Here is a 19,103-nt window from a genome sequence, read left to right as displayed (position 1 = left end):
TCCATTTCACAATAACTCAGGTTCCTGTGGACATCTATGAAACGAAACACTTTACAGAACATCACCTGATCACGCTGCCATGTCAGAGTACGAGGGACCCCTTCAATAACACCACCAATGGCAATCCCTCTTAAATCCCAAAGGGTAACAAAAGGAGACGAACCATCTGGGCTACTACCTGTGCCTCAGGTAGTGCCCCTTTTAAGATTTCCCATATTCTGTTGTGACATGAGACAGGTAGCCATATCCACATGCTGTAACGTTTTCAGATTTTGCTACCGCCAAGAATATCTGCAGTCAATATTAGAATCCATCTGTATATCTGATAAAGAATCCGAATTTACATAGAGGCCAGAGAAGCCAGAGACAATCACTGATCTCAGGTCAGTGGTATGAGTCATTACTCCCTGTTTATTCACCTGCGTGTTTGAGCTTGTGGAAAAATAATCCACTCAAAGGAGGCTGGAGCAAGCAGTAAACAAGGGAAGGCACAAAATGTTCAGACATTCCCACCAGGAGACCACTCAATCCAGTGATGGGTTACTATTCAAATGCAGGTCTATTACCAAAATACGACATCAAAATATGAGTTGTATTCTTTCACTTTTTTTCATGAAGGACCTAAGGATTGTAGATGAATATACAGTTAATGTGAATACATATGTATTCACTAATTTTGTTCATTTTCCCATCTGAGAGTGACACTGAATGCTAATGCCTTTTCAGTGTGTCCCTGGTAATCCAGAAAGGGTTGGAGTTTCACACGATGCCCAGGGATAAAAAGTATGGGTGATTATTCTTGTTATAAGTAATATGATTCATAAATCCAACCCTGAGAGTCATAGAATATTAGAATATTACATTAATCAAAAAGCATATCACGGCTGCACACACGCTCAGCAAAGTGGTGGTACAGATGACAGAAAATATATGACAACACTTGACATTAAGTATAATTAAACTGTTAGAACTGTACAATTAATGTGTTAACACACAGGAATGAAACACAGGATTGTAGTTCTGGTATGTCTTATTCCCAAAACTTTCCCTGCTCCAAACCACCACCCCACCCCTAGTTCCTCCCCCAACTCTAAACAATTCCGCTTATTCAATCTTCAATTCCTCTCACTGTGGCAGTAGCAGTGTAGCATAGGGGTAAGGTGCAGGGTGCATAACCAAAAGGCTGGTGGTTCGATTCCCTGCTGGGGTACCACTGCTGTGCCCTTGGGCAAGGCACCTCACCCAGAAGTGCCCTATGAATAACATCTAAAAATTGTAAAATATGTAAGTCCCTCTGCTAAATGACAATCATGCAATGTAAGTCAAATGATTATGTAATTTTGTGCAGTTACACAGTAAATCCTTAGCTATCTACAGTAAATTTCCCTATAGTTTGTATTAACTGAAGTCAAATGTATAACAGCCTAACAATCCAGACCAAATCAGCTCATACACTATGCATATACTCTATCAGCAGTGGTTCTCACTGGTGTTCCCGACAAACACAAAACCCCTTAAACATTGCTATTGTGAAATACGTCCCAACCACTTAATTAAGCCCTGGAATTCACTCAGCGGTGCCACGCTAGCCACAGACCTGAAGAATCGCTTATTTTCTAACTCACCAACAATGAGAGGGTAATCACGTTGCTGTAATTCCATTAGCAGACTGAAAATAAAATAAAAATGAAATTGTCATGCTATTAAAAAAATTTTCCCTAAGTGATAAAGCCATAAAACGTATCACCCACAGAGCTGTTTGCCGGTGACTCTTCTTTTTTTCCCCGCTCCCTATGAATAATAGATAAGGATAATTGTTTCTTTTGTGTTTATTCCTTACAGTATTTTAACCCGCTATTATAATGACTTATTAATTTATTTTACTTCTCTTCATTCTTTTCATCCCCAGCTATTTAATTTGTATCTCTTTCCATGGCAATAGCTTGTCCAAAAATAGGCGGTGCGAGGCGGTTATTTTTTGGAGCGGGTTCGAGTTTGTACTTCTATTAGGAGTGGGATTACTCATTCCCTCAAGAGGGGCGAGGGCTGCACTCCCGAACCAGGCAGGAGGCTCGGGCTGGAACTGAGTCCAAAAACTTTCAGCCGCCTCATCAGATGCTCCAAGCCCAGTCACAGTTCCTTTGCTTTGCCCCGAACTTTTCCTGTCCTGCAATTGGAATGGACTGCTGCTTTTCTGAGCTCTGATTGGCTGGGCACACTGGTTAGTGCTAGCACATGATCAGACACGCGTGTGGTTGAGGCATGAGGATAAGCACGTTGTGGAAGTGGAGTAGAAGTGAACTGCCACCGGTGCACGTCAGAGACGTACACATGTCACAAAACACCACTCTAGCGCTACAGAGCTACGGCATGGCATTGTGATTTAAGAACTCGGTTTTTACACAGAAGGTCACAGGTTCTAATCTGTAGATGTGGCACCTGCACCAGCATCTGTGGCCTTGAACGTAACCTTATTAGTACGTGTAAATGCTCTTGCCCTGTGTGTGGTCATCACGGGCCCCCGTCCCTTAACGCTGCTCACCTATGAATTGGCTCTATCTCACGTTCCACTTCCTGGGCAGCCGGGGGTGGAGAGAGAGCAAGAGAGAGAAAGTTGCTTCTCTTTGAGGGGAACTCTGAGGAGAAGACTGTGTGATGCATATGGAATAAAAGCCCTGACTGGCTCCTCCCCCGGGTCTCCGTGTCCCGGATTTGCCCGAGGACAGACTGGCTAAAGAGAAAGCCACAGAGAGCAGATGGGGGTGGGCTCGCAGCGACCTCTGACCTCGCCCTGGGCGCGGCACAGAGGCTGGCGTCCGCCAGGCCCCTCTCCTCCTCTGAATGGGGAGTTATTGTCCCTCTGGCTCAGGGCAGAGCATTACACAGTGCTGTGTCACAGTCACAGCATCCCCCTCCCTAAATATCACCACTGCTGCTGACCTACATCTCAAAGAGAGGGAGGAGAGACAGGGGGAGCAGGAGAGAGGGAGAGAAGGACGAGAGGAGAGACAGGGAGAGAGAGAAGGAGGGGAGGGAGGAGAGGAGGGAGAGCAGAGAAGAGAGACAGGGAGAGTAGGAGAGAAGGAGAGAGGATAGAGGAAGGGGAGAGGAGAGAGGGAGAGAGGCAGAGACATTCAGAAAAGGAGAGGAAACAGGACAGGACTAAGGGAGGGGGGAAAAGGAGAGAAGGAGAGATGAAGAAAAGGAGAAGGAAGAGAAGGAGAGAGATGGCGAGGAGAGAGGGTAAGGAAGAAAAAGAGTCTGAGGCAGCACTAAACGTAACATCTGATAAAAATGAGGGACTAAATCAAAATCAATGCTGTGGATTTTTATTTGATTGTGGTTTAAATATTTTGGGGAAAGGGAATATTATACGACCTCTTTTTAAATTAATCAATTTTTAATCTAATTCACCTCATTTTCTTCTATTTGCGCTGTCTTGTTCTGATCTGAAATAAGGACTAAAAGAGTTAGGCTTGGTTCTTTACAAGTTAAATATGTCATTATATCCTAAATGGCTTTGGCAATAGCCCCTGTCTCTAACAAAGCTGGTGTGAGACCTCAAGTCTTTGAGAGAAGGTGGGAAGGAGAGCGAGAGAGGGAGATACAAAGGGAGAGATGGAGAGATAAGAGAGAGGTTGACAGAAAAAAGGGGGAGAGACAGAGAGATAGGCAGGGGGAAAGGGAGATAGCATTCAGGGTCTGCCTGTCCTATCTCTGAATATCTCCCTGTTCCCAAACACACATCAGCATGATTGCTCGTGATCTGGACAAAGGCTTTCAAAGCTCCTTGGTGACTTGACTTTTCTCAGCATAAATTTGCAAACATCTGGCTACACCATTCCAGGGACGCAAGCATACATGCTTGCACACACACACACACACACACACACAGGCATAATATGTGTATGTGTCACATATAGCTTTCGCAATAGCGCACAAACTACAGACAATCTGCGCTGTTTCACGAGCATAAGCATTTACTCCATTTACGCAATTGGAGTCAATTATTCTGTGAATTATTTGTTTTATTGTTAATCAAGGAAGATAAAGGGAAACAGTTGAAAGTAATGATAGATTTAAAGGTAATGTTTCAGGCTCCCCTGTTTCCAGCTCACCAGCCGCCACTGGTATGTGTATATGAGCCACTTGTGAGGTGTGTTGTGTTGTGTGGACCCCGATCAATAAGAGGCAAAAACTAAAGCTGATAAAATCTCAATTAATAAAATCCTAACCTCAAACTCAATCATTACAAGGCAATAACTACAGATGATCTGGGATCAGTTACTAATACCCTAACCTTAACCCCAACCACTATGAGACAAAACACTTGCTTACTCCAGGGTAAGAATTTACCCAAAGCAGTATGAATCTGGGCGTGGCAGGCTTGCTACTAAACACAGCTCACACACCCACACACAGTCAGTCTATCTCTCCTGCCACAGAGAGAGAGAGGAGGGCCGATTAAGGTAGAGTTCCCTTTGAGAGGGGAGCAAGAAGAGGGCCAGAGAGAGGAGCAGGAGGAGAGAGAGAGAAAGAGAGAGAGAGGAAGAAGGAGGGGACAGAGAGAGGAGAAAGGAAAGGGACAGAGTGAGAGGGAGACAGAGAAGAGGGAGAGACAGAGAGAGAGCGAGAGAGAGAGAGAGAGAGAGAGAGACAGAGGAAAGGGAGAGTGAGAAGAGGAAGGAGAGAGAGAGAAGAAAGACAGACAGAAAGAAAAAAAAAGGACAGGGACAAAGAGGAGAAATGGGAAGGACAGAGCGACATAGCGTGTCAAAGACGCAGTGAAAAGACCCTTCTGCTTCAAACAGGAGGTGGTTTCAACCACTATTCATTCTATGCCAATTCCATTCTTCACAATGCCACCATCCCCCTCGCCATATAGGTTAATTCTCTGCTATGTCAAAGCCGTCCTATTTCGTTTAGAGTTGTCTCTTTTTATTCTCCTAAAGGCAAAGCCAACGCTCTCCGCCCACAACACCTCCCTGACAAAGTGCCGAATTTTCCGCAGGACTTTATCTGTCACTCTTCCCCTCTCCGTGACCCAGGCCTGCTGTCAAACCCTCCCACATTCTGCGCCCCCTGGTTACATTCTGCATGGTAAGACCAGAAAAAACACACAGAAAATATGTCACAGTCCTCTACACAGCTACCAGACAACTGTGGACAGTAATTACATGTTTACAGCTCTGTGACAGTCAAGCGCGTCAACAGAATGAAACTAGAAGCGAGATTTTTTATTTTTTTAATTTTGGACAGGCCTAACCATTTTTGGGACATCCTCAAGCTGTGCTGCAGATGAGGGAGCTGTTTCTTGTGTCTGGGACAGTGTTCAGCTGCAATGCAAACAGGGGGACTTTTTTGTCTGGGACAGTGTTCAGCTGCAATGCAAACAGGGGGACTTTTTTGTCCGGGACAGCGCTCGGCTGCGACGGGCAGGGAGCGTTCCTGCGTCCTCCACTGCGTTCTCAGCATGATTTATTGGCCTTGCAATCCCCGCCGTGTCTCCTATTACAGAATGAGTGCAAATTATTCAGATCGATAGTGTCGCATTTTACAGCGGCTGATTTATGACACCTTTAACCTGCGACGGAGGGATAATCCATCTCTCCTCGCCTCTGCCAGTAAACGGATACTCCGGCTGCCGTGTGCGCAGCCGGAGAGCGCACCGCAGAGGCTAACGGCCGCTCGCCATATTGTGACAGGGCCAAATGCCTAATTGGCAGCCCAGGATACAGCGGCGGGTTCATTCTCGCATTCAAAACAAGGTGGTGTCAGATATGTGATGGTTTCAGCCTGGTGTCACTATTTAATGAAAGAGGGAAAAGAAGCAAGACTTACACACTGCCATGCAGCTCTGCTGTCATACTGTATCATCTTGCAGCATACATTCATAAGTTTTATCTATCGACCTGTCTATCTGTGTCTTATCTTTGACCCCGTCTTTCTATCTTTGTACAGTTATTGTCCATCTATCTGTCTTACTATCCATCTATCCGTCCAAACATCCATCCATCTATCCATCTATCTGTCCTCTGTACACCTGTCTTTCCTTCTGAGTGCAGTTATTCTGTCCTTCTATCTATCTTTCTATCTACCTCTTCTCTTTGTATCTTTCCATCTTGGTGCACTGGCGTATAGGCAGAGGAGAATGTATGAAAGGGATACTATTTAAAACACTGTGATTTAGCACTCCTTTACATATGGCTCAATGAGGCTGGTTTATGAAAACGTTCGCTTAATGATTCATAAGATATGAGTCAAAACACTGAGCTTCGCCTTCTAACGGGAAAAAGAACACTGACCTTGGAGAAAAGAAAAAATAACACAACATTCACATGAATATTTATAGATTTTTTTAAAATACGGAAGCTGTCATCGGCCGTCATTTTATGGGCTGCGGACAGAAATTCTATATACGATTCATACGACTGCAAGGTCAAATCCCACACACAGCACAGTGACTCGCCCAAGGCTGCTCCAGTCGTTTGGATGAGAGAGATGTTAGGCTTGCCACACACATGAGAAACCCACTTCCTATTTGACTTTGGAAGCACTAATGTACTGCCCTCCATGTAGCTGGAAAGAGTGCTAATCGCATCAGTTCAGGAAATAAAAGTGTGTGTATGTGTGTTTGTTAGTGATGTCCACAGGGAATGAGTGGACTTCACCTTAACAGCACTTAGAACGTGAAAAACACACTTTTAAGCAGGGCTGACACATCGGTGGTCCTTCCCCAGATCATGGTCTTTCCGAAACCGGAGACGGACAGCCCCCCCTTCCCCCCTCTTCCCCCTCATCAATCAAGCGCATCGATCTCCGGCCGCCCCCCTCCATCCTCTCCGCCCATGGAGCCGGGAGCGCCCGTCCTCCATCGATCCGCTCTCACACTCCTCCTTTCTCTGCCCACCCCTCCGTCATTCCTGACCGTTAAGCCTGTCGTTACTCTCCATCAACGCTTTCAGCTCAAGAGCGTGGAGAGAAAAAGAAGAGGAAAAAAAGAGCCAGGCCAAAGCTGACTCACTGGCTGTTCGTACTCACCAATGAGAGGCATGGACACAGGAACACACACTCGAGTCCTCACTTAAAAATGAGGACAGATGAGGGCCACCGAGCCTGCTCCTGCCCCGATCGATCACAGGGCTTTTCCTTCGCAGGCTAAAAGCATCCTGTACGAGGATCCACCTCGTTATTGAAATTCATAAAGAGCATCTGGACGGGCTCTCGGCGCATAGAACTCGAGCCCTGGGAGACTGATTGGTTGCCTGTGCCGGATATTAATCACAGGCACTCATAAATGGTGACCTACTTTAAGAGCGCCTGGTAATTTTCAAGCACTCATTTGGTTTAAATTTGTATCGGGCTCTGATTAGATATACTGATAGATAGCTTGATGATTGCTGTCGAATAAAATATATTTTTCAAGACACTGGATGCAGACCTTTAGGCTATATTTTACATATTTTGTTTGGGAGAGCAGGACGGGGAATCTTTGAAAGTTGGACGATGTTGATTTTTTTGAACTGTGGGAAATACATGTGGCAGTTTTTACATATTTTGAGTGAGGCCATAAGGAAAGAGAACCAGAGGTAGGTTAGCTTTGCCTCCACCTCCTGCATCTTGGGTCCCAGTACGCTGGCTGTCAGGCTGCAGGTCTCCGCTACACTGACTGCAGGCCTTAGGTGGGTATAATTAGTACCATGTCCCTGTATAGAATTACCCAGGGTGGAGCTGTGCCTGCCTCCCTGAGATCTGGCCTCTCCCTCCATCTCGCTCTTTCTTTCTTTCTCTCGGTTCCTCTCATTCTCTCCGTCCATCTCGCTCTCTCTATTTCTCTCTTCCATCTCATTCCCCCTCTCTCTCTCAGCTCTGTCGTGATTTCCCTGTCCTGTGGAGCCGTAATGTTACGCTGACAGTCAACCCTCCAGCTGAGCGATTCCCACCTCAGCTCGTAGGCCTCAGTCCGCTGGCCTCAGCTCCGCAGATCATGCCTTCCAGGCAGCCACCAGCAAGACGAGGTCATCTCCCATTAGATCATTCAGCTGCCCGGGGGGGGATGGTCCTCCAAACCTTAGCATGTTTACATCTGACCACTTCACTCTGTTTTCACTGCAGAGATCCAGGCACAGATGTGGGCCTGCTGGACCATGCTGCGATCCTCAGTGCGATGGTCACTAAACTACCGAATACAACACGGCTTCCCTGAACTGTTCCCATGGCTATAGCATACTCTAGCATTCTATGTGGTTGTTGCACCTGCCATGTTTGGAATCATAGTTGAGAAATGTGGCAGCTCGATTATCACCATTACTTTCAACAGGAGGAGCATAACCAAGCAACTGCCAATCAAAAGGAAATACAAATTTATTCCAGTGCATATACACAATAGCATTGTCACACGCTGCTAGAAAGAGGCAACCAGACAAACCCAAAAGCAGCCCGGGAAAACAGGAAAAGGAAAAATTCTGAAATGTTATGCATAAAAAAGACACTTTGGGCGTACTCAAACCATAGTTGCCTTAGTAAATGTCCAGCTGTATAAATGGATAAAAATGTAACCGGTGTAAGTTGCTCTGAACAAGAGCACCTGCTAAGTGGCTATAATGTCTTATAAGGATTCAGGATGTGTGGCAGTGAACTTGCCCGATAACCCACCAGTACTGCTTGATGTTTCGCCTCCTCCAATAATAAATAATAGCTGAGAGCAATCTCCATGTCTTGCTCTGAGTAAGCTATCTCCCATTCACCTCTGAAGAAAGAAGGCATTTGGAGGCACTGTTTGAGACTAGCTTTATAAAAATGACCGACAGGACTTCTGAATGATGTTCCGAGAAGCCCTTTCATAAATTCCGTCAGCACGCTACTCAGTCGCTTGTCAGTCAGTGTGGTTGCTGGGGGCAACGGCACCACCATCTGCAGCTGTCTGCTAGGTGCTTTGTAAGCGCAGGAAGTGAATTGGGGTTTTTTTGGCATAATGCAGGGCAGGCAAAACGCATTTTAAAATGTCTCCTCTGCCCCCCTCATCCACACTGGGGAAGAAGAGACTTTTTTCACCCCTCTGCTTCTCTCTGCAATCAGAGTAAATGGAACAGGACTCTCGCATAATGAGGCAGCAGGGGTACAATTTTCGATTTTCCAAAAATGTGCACAATGCGCACCCTACACCTATGGCTTCTTTAGCTTCTGTTCCCAGATCAGCACGGACGACCATTCGTATTAGTGGGACACAATGCCTTTGCCGTTGAGCCAAGGTATGTGCATCCTCTCTTTCATGCAAAGGAAAGGCTAAAGCAATGTGTGTACTTCTAATGGAAAGCACAGCTGTGGGAACTGCAAAGATGAAAGTCAGGGAAAGCAGAAGCATCTGTGCTGGTCTGTAATGTTTCTGTAATGAACAAGCTCTCCAGTTCCTGTAAGGATGCTGCACACAACACGGTGTGCATATGCCCCCCCCCCCCCCCCCCCCCCGATCTGAGATCTGAGATCTGCTGTATGTGTGTGTGTGTGTCTGCATAAACACAACTGCAACACTGGACCCATTTTCCACATGTATGAGCTGAAGGACTTTTCCTCATTGTGACGCTGTCCTTGGTAACACTCAGCAGAACCCCTCATGCATAGACGTGTGCACATGCATGCGTACACACACACAGGCACACACACACCCAAACACACATATGCACAGAAACGCATACATTCTCACACACACTGACTCACATACACACGCACACACTCAGACACACTCATACACACAAACACACACACACTCAGAAAGCTAAGCATCAGAGCCTCTTTCTCGCAGGGCCTCAAGGGAAATGATCCATTTCAAAGCCATTTTTGCCTTTTTCACGTCTGAACTGTCTATCACACCAAACAGAGGGAAGGAGGAAAAGAGCGCTTTCCTGTCCCTGGAGTCGGAGAGAAGACCCCGGGGAATCTCCTTTTGTGTGTGCCAGGTTGAGGGTATTTACGCAATCTAGGCTACGCTGAGAAAAGTGCACTGCAATCACATACAGTCAAAGACTAAACTCAATGGGACAAGAAAAACGCATGACGACAAAACACATCCACAGCACACACGGTCCTCTTATGACGCGAGCGTTTTGTTTGCGATATGCACTATTAATGTGCACTTATTCCCTGCCATATGCACAGGAACTCCTTTGAAGGATGCAAAAAGAGTAGCGCTTTATGCCACAACATATGAGCAAGCTACAGTGATAATTAAACAACAGGTTAATCATTCAAACAATCCTCTATAAATGTGATTAGACCAAAGTGTTGATGCTGCAGTCCGTCTCTATTGATTGAGATGCACCAAATTCATTTCTAATTAGACTGATGCGATGACATTACAAGACAGGCCAACTGGAGTCCTGCTTCGAGCTGAGTCACCGATCCAGGATCAGTCAGGAAATCTCCTCCTGCTTGCCTCAGCGTGACCTCTCCCAGAGAATGAATAAATTAAATCTGGCTGTAATTGCACGGCTGCGTAATCACATTACTGGGTTCAAATAAAAATAAAGCCCAAATAATCGAGAGTCACTGCGTTAGCATCGACCGAGGTTGGTGGGTTTTTTTGGTGAAAGACATCTGGGAGGACATCAGGGCACTAGCATTTGGGTGAATCCAGCATTCAATTCACGCCAGAATTTCTGGAACATTTGGGCTCCCAGGTGGGGGTGCACCTGTCTGGCATCTTGGTGGGTGGAAACTGTCACAGGTACCCCATCCTGCCTCTGTGTTGCCTACCCCCCCCCCGCCCGATGATCCCTTTAATGGGATCCCTCTCACACCCCCCACCCCAACAATGGGAATACTGAAACAATGGCAGAACGCAGAATTCATTTATCAATGCTATATTCTCAGAAGCAGGTTCCAATAACCGTCTACCTCTGCATCCGCTTAACAAAACTATCAGTTTCTCTTCCTTTTTTTTTACAACTGAAATCCCACCGTCATACATGGCGGATCACCCTGCCGAGTCGACCCCTTGGCCAATTAGCAGATCAAACCTGCAGCCGCCACCGCTGAGGAGCACTTTCAAAAGCTCCACCTCGCTCTCCCTCTCTACCTCCGGAGAGCTAACACAGAAATATCAGCTTTCAAATCGCACAAGTGCAGATATTACTGTTTAATCTTTTCTTCTCCCTTACTGTCCCAGTGCCACGCAGATAAATTCCCCCGTCTGACAATCTTAATTGAATTCCGCCCCCGTAAAATAAAAATTATGCAAAATATCTCTGGCGGAGAGCACAGTGATAAGCTACACTTTCCCTGAGTTAGCAAGAACGGCTCGTTGGAGATACGCCGTCTGGCGGGACGGCGCAGCCGCCTGGTCCACCCCAGCTCTTTTTTTCTGCTTCTTTTCTTTTAAAACACTCCTTTCAAAAGCTGCTTTCTGCTGAGCAACACCCGTTAGCATCAGCGCTAACAGCATTTAATATGAGCGCAGGCTGACTCTCCTCTCCAGAGAGGGGAGAAAGCTGCCTTTGAACCAAGCGACTAGTGAGCGCGGTGAGGCAGCCAAACGCAGACGTAGGAGTGTGTTTGCGCTGGGTGTTGGGAGCAGTTTAAAAAGAAATCAGTTTGAGATTTTAAAAAGTAGGGCACTGTTAAGCGCGATAAGAATTTGCTCTCTCACCCTCTGCGATTTGGAATAATTTACACTGGCAGCTACCTAAACTCAGTGCCCCCTCCCCAATTCCTCTTTTTCCATCCATTCAGATGCAGCTTCCTGTCTGTGTGGGGTCTCAACTTCCTGTCTGTATGGGGTCTCAACTTCCTGTCTGTGTGGGGTCGCTGTGTTTCACAGCAGTCAGCAGAGTCTCAACAGTGAGCTGAACACAAGGACTAAAAATCAGTGAGAGTTACAGTGGGTGCTAAATGCCTTTAAGAGTCAATAAAGCCAGTTCTCCCATACACAGGGAAGCACTCCAAGAAGACTCAAAATTGAGGAAAAAAATTATGCTTTTTGATAGCAGTTAATCAGCCCTTGGAGGCAGCTGGCAAAACATTGAGCAACAAAAAACCAATCAAAATTTTGACTTGTTGGAGTGTGCCTCTTTTTGTGTATTATCACTGTGCGATACCCGAGCCCTGGTGTAATACTCTAATTCTGCCGTAAGTTTCCTGTTGGAGTAACTCAAGAGGCCGCTGTACATTCATTCTGGCATTAGTGAAGCCTTCAAGGTTCAGATCCGTATAAGTGACTTCTAAATACCTATTGATTGACAAGCTACACCAGGCTTTTCTTGATTGAGGTCACTGGTGACAGAGAGTGATGGCATTTGAGGGTGTCTTTTCAGTTTATTCCCTGACAATAATCCTGACGGTCAATACAGACACGGCGGAAAGGCAAAGCTAATTAACCTGGCTGCCACACAACATTCTCACAACCAACAGCATTGTAACATTGCCACCATCAAAGCATCGTTGCGGACAACTCACACTGTTGAAAGCTGGGGAATGTAGCGTTAGTCAGATTACAAGTATGGTGAGGATGTGTTTTCTGGTGCAGTCTAGCGCTACGGTCCTGTGAATTTACAGAGAATAATTACCAAGGCCATTCCATTAAAAAAAGGCAATTACACTAAAAAGTATTCTAATTTAGCAACAGCACAGTCCCCCCTGCCATCCCTGTTCTCTGCTCTGCCTGAGGGCACTTTTAAGCATGGCATGGAACTTGTTTGCGATAACAGCAATTAGGCACACTGGCTAATTACGTGACAGACGACTCAAATTCGCCCATTCTCCACCTCATAGCTTTGCATGGGAATGAGAGCTTGTGTATCTGACGGGCTGCAGACTAGCACACAAACACACACACGCACATCAACAGATGCACACACACACACACACATACAAACACACAACGCACACACACATGAATATCAACATGCACACACACACACACATACATAAAAACACACACACATATACACACACACATTTCCTAATACCATAACAATCCCTCACACAGCCCCTCATCCCTTCATTCCAGCTGGAAACTCATTTCTACAAATTACCTTCATTGCATCTTTACTAAAAAAAACTTTTTTCATTGATTTTTAGCCTATTTAATGAAAAACTCAGTATCCACATAATGGGCCAAATATGAGTACATTTCAAAGCAGCACTGTCCTGTCACCCAAGACAGAGGACAGTGAAAGAGAGAGCTCTCAGCATTGCACCATCACCCTGCGCCTTTACGATGGCTAACCTACAATTCCACAACAGTCACCTCTGAGCACTGACACTGCAACATCTGTGTTCCGTTCTCCGTTAGGTGCACGGCCAGCCCGTCGTCACAGAAACCACAGGAACAGAATTAGATCCTTGCCGCACCCCCAACCCCCCCACGTTTCTGCCATGTCAGCTCCACAGCGCCTCCTGCTGGGCCTTCTGCCACCGCACCTAGGGGGGAGGGCCCGGTGCTTGCAGGTATGATCAATGCCACAATGCGGATGGGGCCACGCCCCAGTTCTGTCATGTATTCTAAGTGAAGGGGCAGAGCAGCAACAGACCCTGAGAGAGGAAATCACTCCATTCCTGACACGACTCCCACAAATAACCGGTCTCTGAATAGTAGTGGGAAGTGGGGGGTGATTTGACATAATAATCGATGCTAAGCTGAGGTCAACGTGCTGTTCCTCGGCTTCAGAGTGTAGCTAACAGGTTCCACTTGAATCTGTTTCAAGGGAATGCCTGTCCCTTTCAGCCAATGAAACGAGAGCTCATTTCAAAATAAGTTATAACTGACATCTTCAGGCAGAAGCTGACATGACTCCCCAGTGATGTCATCATTCTGCGACTTCTCCTCAGCAATGCCCAGAAGACAAGTAAACAGCACTTACCTGACATACAGGTGGCAGCTTCTCTTTCCCCAAACACATTATCATTTCAAAAATGAATACATAAATACATGTCATATAGAAACCCATATTGTGTCTATGACACCTCTGTGTGCATAGCGATATTTACAACCACTGTGGTTACAGACACACTAACCCTAGTCATGTGCTACTGTGATTTATTGAGAATGAATTAACATAAGAAGAATAATCTGAAACTTCAGACAATTGCATCCATATGTATGGTGCAGTGTCCTTACCTGTAGGGGTCACCTGCAGTTTCTGCACGATGAGCATTGAGAATTACACAGATGTAAAGCAAAGCTATGGTCTCCACTATGAGCCCGAGTGTGAGAGGAAAATGGGAGTCATGTCAACAACAGCGGCAGGTATGTGATGCAACAGTGATGTGAACCTCTCACCCGTGAAGTGCAGGTAAGCTGATTTGTAGACATAGTTAGTTATTAGCACAGCAATGTGGAGTTCTTTTCTTTTTAAAAAAGGAGCATGTCTTCCCAGCCCATTTCTCAGAAATAAAGATAAAATAAAATACTGAGGCAGATTGTAGCAGATGAAGCTGGAATCCTGGAATTTCACACACTGGTCACACCTCAATGTGGTTGCATTTTAAATTTGTAACAGTCGGGAGTATTTCGCTCAAGCTCGACATGTACTGAAAGTGAAATTAAAATATCTCGGACAGCAATGTTCCAAGTCTTTAAATGCAACCAGCATGTAATTCAGGTTTTCCAACAATAGCTCAGGAAATGACACATATTTCATACAAGCAAAGTTGTCAAATGTATTGATTCTTCCCCCTAGGTGAGCATGTAAGCTTTATGAATAATTTTTAATACATTTTCAGAAAAATCTGTCCAATGCCTTACGTATTCATTGTCTAATTTTTTTTTTTTTTAGCAGGCCGCCTGTGCCAAATCATTCATTTACAGACAGGTATATCTTTGGCCACCCCACTGCAGTTACTCACCAGGGAAGAGAGTCAAAATGCAAGGACCACTTACCCCCCGCAGCATGAGCAGAACTGGAGCAGGACACGGCCCCGCCCACGTGGCACTGCCCTTCATGACCCCACCCCCCCACTCCGTCGAGCAAGCATTCATGGCAATGCCCGGGGGTGGGGGGGAGCGATCCCTCAAAACTCATGGCACTCACTGTGTCATTTACAGTTTCATGCCTTGAGCGATGCATCACCATCACCATCCCTCCGAACCCCGGGGTTAACGAGGATAAAGAGGGGGAGCACCTACCTTCTGCAGACCATCGTGAATCAGTACACACCCAGTACACATGCAATGTGACTTTATACATTCACACAGAGATGTATAAGGCCACTGATCTATATGTGTGTGTGCACGCATTCATGAGCAGCTTATGTTCCTATGCGTGTGCTACGATTTAGAAGTAAAACACAGAGTACCTTTGCTTTTGCCTACGAAATTGTGTAAATGATTCCGTGATGGAAGTGTCCAGACAGAGAGGGCAAAATAAGAGCAGGAGAGAGACACCAATGAGTCATGACCATGTTCGGAACAGAACGGCATGATGGGGAAAAAGAGTGCAAACAATGGCGGGAGAAACCAGAGCAGGAGGTTTGACAGCATGGATGCACAGGAGTGGGGTTTAATGTCCAGGTGCATTCTGGGATGCTTGACCCAGGTGGCACGCAGGATGTAGGGGTGTGTGAGTGTGTGTGAAGTGGTACCAACTGGCAGTGGAGCTCCTGCTCCCAGAATGCAACAGCAGGATTTTTTTTTTCTATCTCTGCAGTCACAGCCATGCAATGCACTTTACACGGTTTCATTTCACAGACAGACACGCTAACAGACAAGGCACGCAATGGATGGCAGATACCTTTCAGACACACAGCAGGCCCATAACTATGCCCGGAAGACTTTTTTTTTCATTTTCAAACCAAGGCATGAATGAGGAACAGCCTGACAAATGGGGAGGTGGAGGGGTGGGACACCAATCAAAGAAACAAAAGAAACACAAAACAAAAAATCAAAGAAAACGGCAAAAAGCGAAGAAAAAAACGAAATATAAAATATAAATATAAATATAAATATAAAAAAACATAAGTAAAGGCAAAGATGGTGTAACCCAAACCAAACCATTTAGCAGTGCCAGCCCGAAGCCAGCCTCAGGCCAGAGTGTCCCAACAGTGAGAGAATGAGAGAAGCAGCTGAGTTTAGCATGGGGGGGGGAGATGGGGGGGTGAAAAGAGGGAGAGGAACAGAGCCCATACCTTGGTCGCCCATCATCAGGTGCGCCAGACCTTAAAGGAAAACAAGAGCACAGTCAGCACGAAGAACGGGATTACGGGAAGGTTTTTCTCCCACTGAGAGGCAGGCATCCCTTTCAATGCAGGATGGCTGTCGCAGTGGGCAGGATGGGGGGCTAGGGCAGGGTTAGGGCGGGGTTCGGGAGCTAGGGGCAGGCTTAGGGGAAGGACAAGGAAGGAAGGAGGAGCAGAGGGAGGGGGAGGGGAAGGGGGGAGGAGACAGACAGGTAAACCAAAAAAGCATTTTCTCAACCCAGCGGTTGCAATGCTTTCTCTGTTACACTTACATCAGAGACAGTTACAGAGAACTTTGTTTTTAACCTCTGTCCAGAAAAGCAAGCTAGGCTTTTGCATCCAACATAACCTACACCCCCACCCCTACCCTACCACCTCCCCAATACTAACCTGCCCCCAAATCCTCAACCCCGAGAACATTATAACCCTACATCCTCTACAATACAAAGACAGTAAAGGAGAGATAACTGAGATTGAATACTCCTTCGCTTACATTCCCTAGTGCTTATTTTTGTTTCATTTTTGCTCAGAAGGGCAGTTTCTGGTCATTTTCTGCTTGTCTGAGTGGTTGGGTCGCTGTCTCAAAGAAGCTCTCTGACAGTCTGAAACTCCTTCATCAGCTCCCTCCAAAGCAGGTCACACCACCGGTTTTGTTCCGCTTTTGAAGGCGGGGACCTGCGCGACTCACCTCATTTTTCGGCAAACGCCGAGGTCTGTTCTCACTCGACCTTGCGCGAACCGCGGAGCTCTGAGCTCTGCCCATCCGCAAAATGAAACGATTCCGAGAGCGGACCAAATGTAATGTGTCATAAATTTCACGCCAGCCCCGACGCATTACCTGCGCACTCGTGTCAGCGCCACTCGCCGCGCTCTGAATGCACGACGCAATTTCTGAAAATTGCAATAATTTCCCCTGCCTCTGGAAAGCTTTGTCCGGGGTTCAATTTGCATGTGTTAACATGTCGGCAGGAGAGTTCTGGTCGGCCGCGAATGAGCCACATTCACAGATACTGCACCACGATCGCCCCAGTGCTGCTATGTCTGAGGAGCCTGAAATTTCCCAGCATCCTCTGCACCTTCTGCCAATAAATCTAACACCTTTACAGACTGTTTATGGGATTTTTTGCTAACAAAATTGATTTGAATGGCACAAATTGTTTCCTGTCTAATTAACTGCGGTCTGCAGTGCCTACAAAGCCAGTGTTGTGACTACACTGGATGGAATGCCACAGACACAGATGAGTCACTGTGAATACATAATGGCATGTACGTGAGACTTTAATCAGAGGTTAGCCCTAGAGCTATAGTGGAGACCCCAGTGACCAAGGGGTGGATGCACAGATGTTTTAACCCGTTGTAAACCACCGCACAGACTCATGATCTAACACCCCCTCAAACACACACACGCCCATGCTTCACAATGCCTGGATCTAGCCTGGCTAACACCCCTAGTCCCACCTACCTCAACAGGTTGCCCTTTTCACTTCCTGTCCTGTCATTAGAGTGCACTAGAGGTGCACCAGTGCTGTGACTGGGATGGATTTCCTGAACTGTGTGCTTTTTGTTTTTTTTTGGTTTTTTTTTTGGGGGGGGTGACACCCAATTTAGGGGTTGCATTTAAGGAGAGTGCAGCTTCTTATTAACTGACATTGGGACCGCGTTTTTGATTGGGTGAGGACGTGACCTGCCAGACTTGGCTTTTAAATCTATTCACACTGTATTCTGACCAATAAAAACCTTGCTTTTTAAACGCAACTGCAGTACAGTCCCATTATAGACAATAAACTGAATATGATGCCACAGTCTTCCCTCAATCACCCAGCCCATGGGTCAATCCCTTTCTCAAAGATCCCACTTTCCTGGCATAGCTTATGAGCTAACAACAGAGGCTTCATGAACCTCTTAATGAGTGGAGACACTATGAGCTCTCTCTCTCTCTGTTGTTCTGTATCTCTCTGTCTCCCTCTCTCTGTCTTTCTGTATCTGTGTCTGTCTTTTAGTTTATCTCTTTGTCTCTGTCTCTGTCTATCGTTGTGTGTCTCTCTGCCTCTCTTTTATCTCTCTATCATGAAAAAAACAATTGTTAACATCTGGTAAAATACAGAATGTACAACATTTTGAATACAGGAATAGATGGGAAAATTTAGCATATGGCAAAAATCTTGTCTTTGTGCTGCCTTTTTTTTTAGCATCTATCCCTACTGTGGCAGAGCAGATAGCAGAACGGTAAGGAAAAAAATACTCACCGCGCCGAGACACCAACAGATTGACACGCACAGTCAGAGATTAAAGAATCGTTTCAGAGATGGACAAATGGAAAAGGAAAACAAAGGGAATAAAAAAACAAAGGGAGAGACAGAGAGAAAGGGAGGGAGAAAAGAACGGAACGAGTACCCACCTCCAACATAGAAGTCTTCTGCGGGGGGCGGCCGAGGCGGGGAAAAAAAGAGGAGACATTTATTTAGCTGCATGCAGCTGCAGGATTTCACCATGTGGGGGCGACATAGGGCACATGCAAAAGAGTGCCCCGTTACCCTCCCCCAGAGAGAGAGAGAGAGAGAGAGGTAGAGAGAGAGAAAAAGCGAGATAGATAGCACTGTCGTTTAGTCAACGTCTGTGCCCCTGTCTGCCTTTTCATTGGCCTGCCAGGTTGTGCAGGCGGGCTGGAGGGAGCGTCGTTCGTGTGTGACACGTCACGACATTAAGTTGTGCCACAGATGTGTGACGTCAAGCTTGTCAGATGCGCCCGTGCCCCCCGGCAGCTGCCCTCGGGGGTGTGTAGGAGTGCTGGGATTAGGAGTATGTCCCTCTTGGTAAGGCAGGCACAGAGACACAAGGCGTGCAGAACAGGAAGTCGGGCTAACAGTGGCGGAGCAGAGCAGTAATAGCCTTTAATGGCTGATGATGTTTCTGTCATCAGAACACTCTCTGGC

The 19,103-nt window shown here is 46.3% G+C and overlaps 1 protein-coding gene across 23 annotated transcripts in view; it reads right to left on the bottom strand.

The window, feature by feature from the left end:
• Positions 1 to 19,103, bottom strand: part of nrxn1a (neurexin 1a) — a 216,175-nt gene that overhangs the window by 179,679 nt on the left and 17,393 nt on the right. For 15 of the 23 annotated variants that reach the window (XM_036526873.1, XM_036526893.1, XM_036526981.1 and 12 more), the window contains exons 3-4: positions 18,569 to 18,586; positions 16,120 to 16,149 (exon numbers count right to left, since the gene is read on the bottom strand). The exons of 5 other annotated variants lie outside the window; for them this stretch is intronic. In XM_036526873.1, the coding sequence (XP_036382766.1) occupies positions 16,120 to 16,149; positions 18,569 to 18,586 (48 nt within the window). The remainder of the gene's footprint in view (positions 1 to 16,119; positions 16,150 to 18,568; positions 18,587 to 19,103) is intronic. 3 more of the 23 variants (XM_036526903.1, XM_036526947.1, XM_036527017.1) reach the window with 1 other exon arrangement.

This window comes from Megalops cyprinoides, chromosome 1 (assembly GCF_013368585.1).
Source record: "Megalops cyprinoides isolate fMegCyp1 chromosome 1, fMegCyp1.pri, whole genome shotgun sequence".
In the NCBI taxonomy this organism is placed as follows: domain Eukaryota; kingdom Metazoa; phylum Chordata; class Actinopteri; order Elopiformes; family Megalopidae; genus Megalops; species Megalops cyprinoides.
This window is presented reverse-complemented; position numbering and strand designations above follow the sequence as displayed.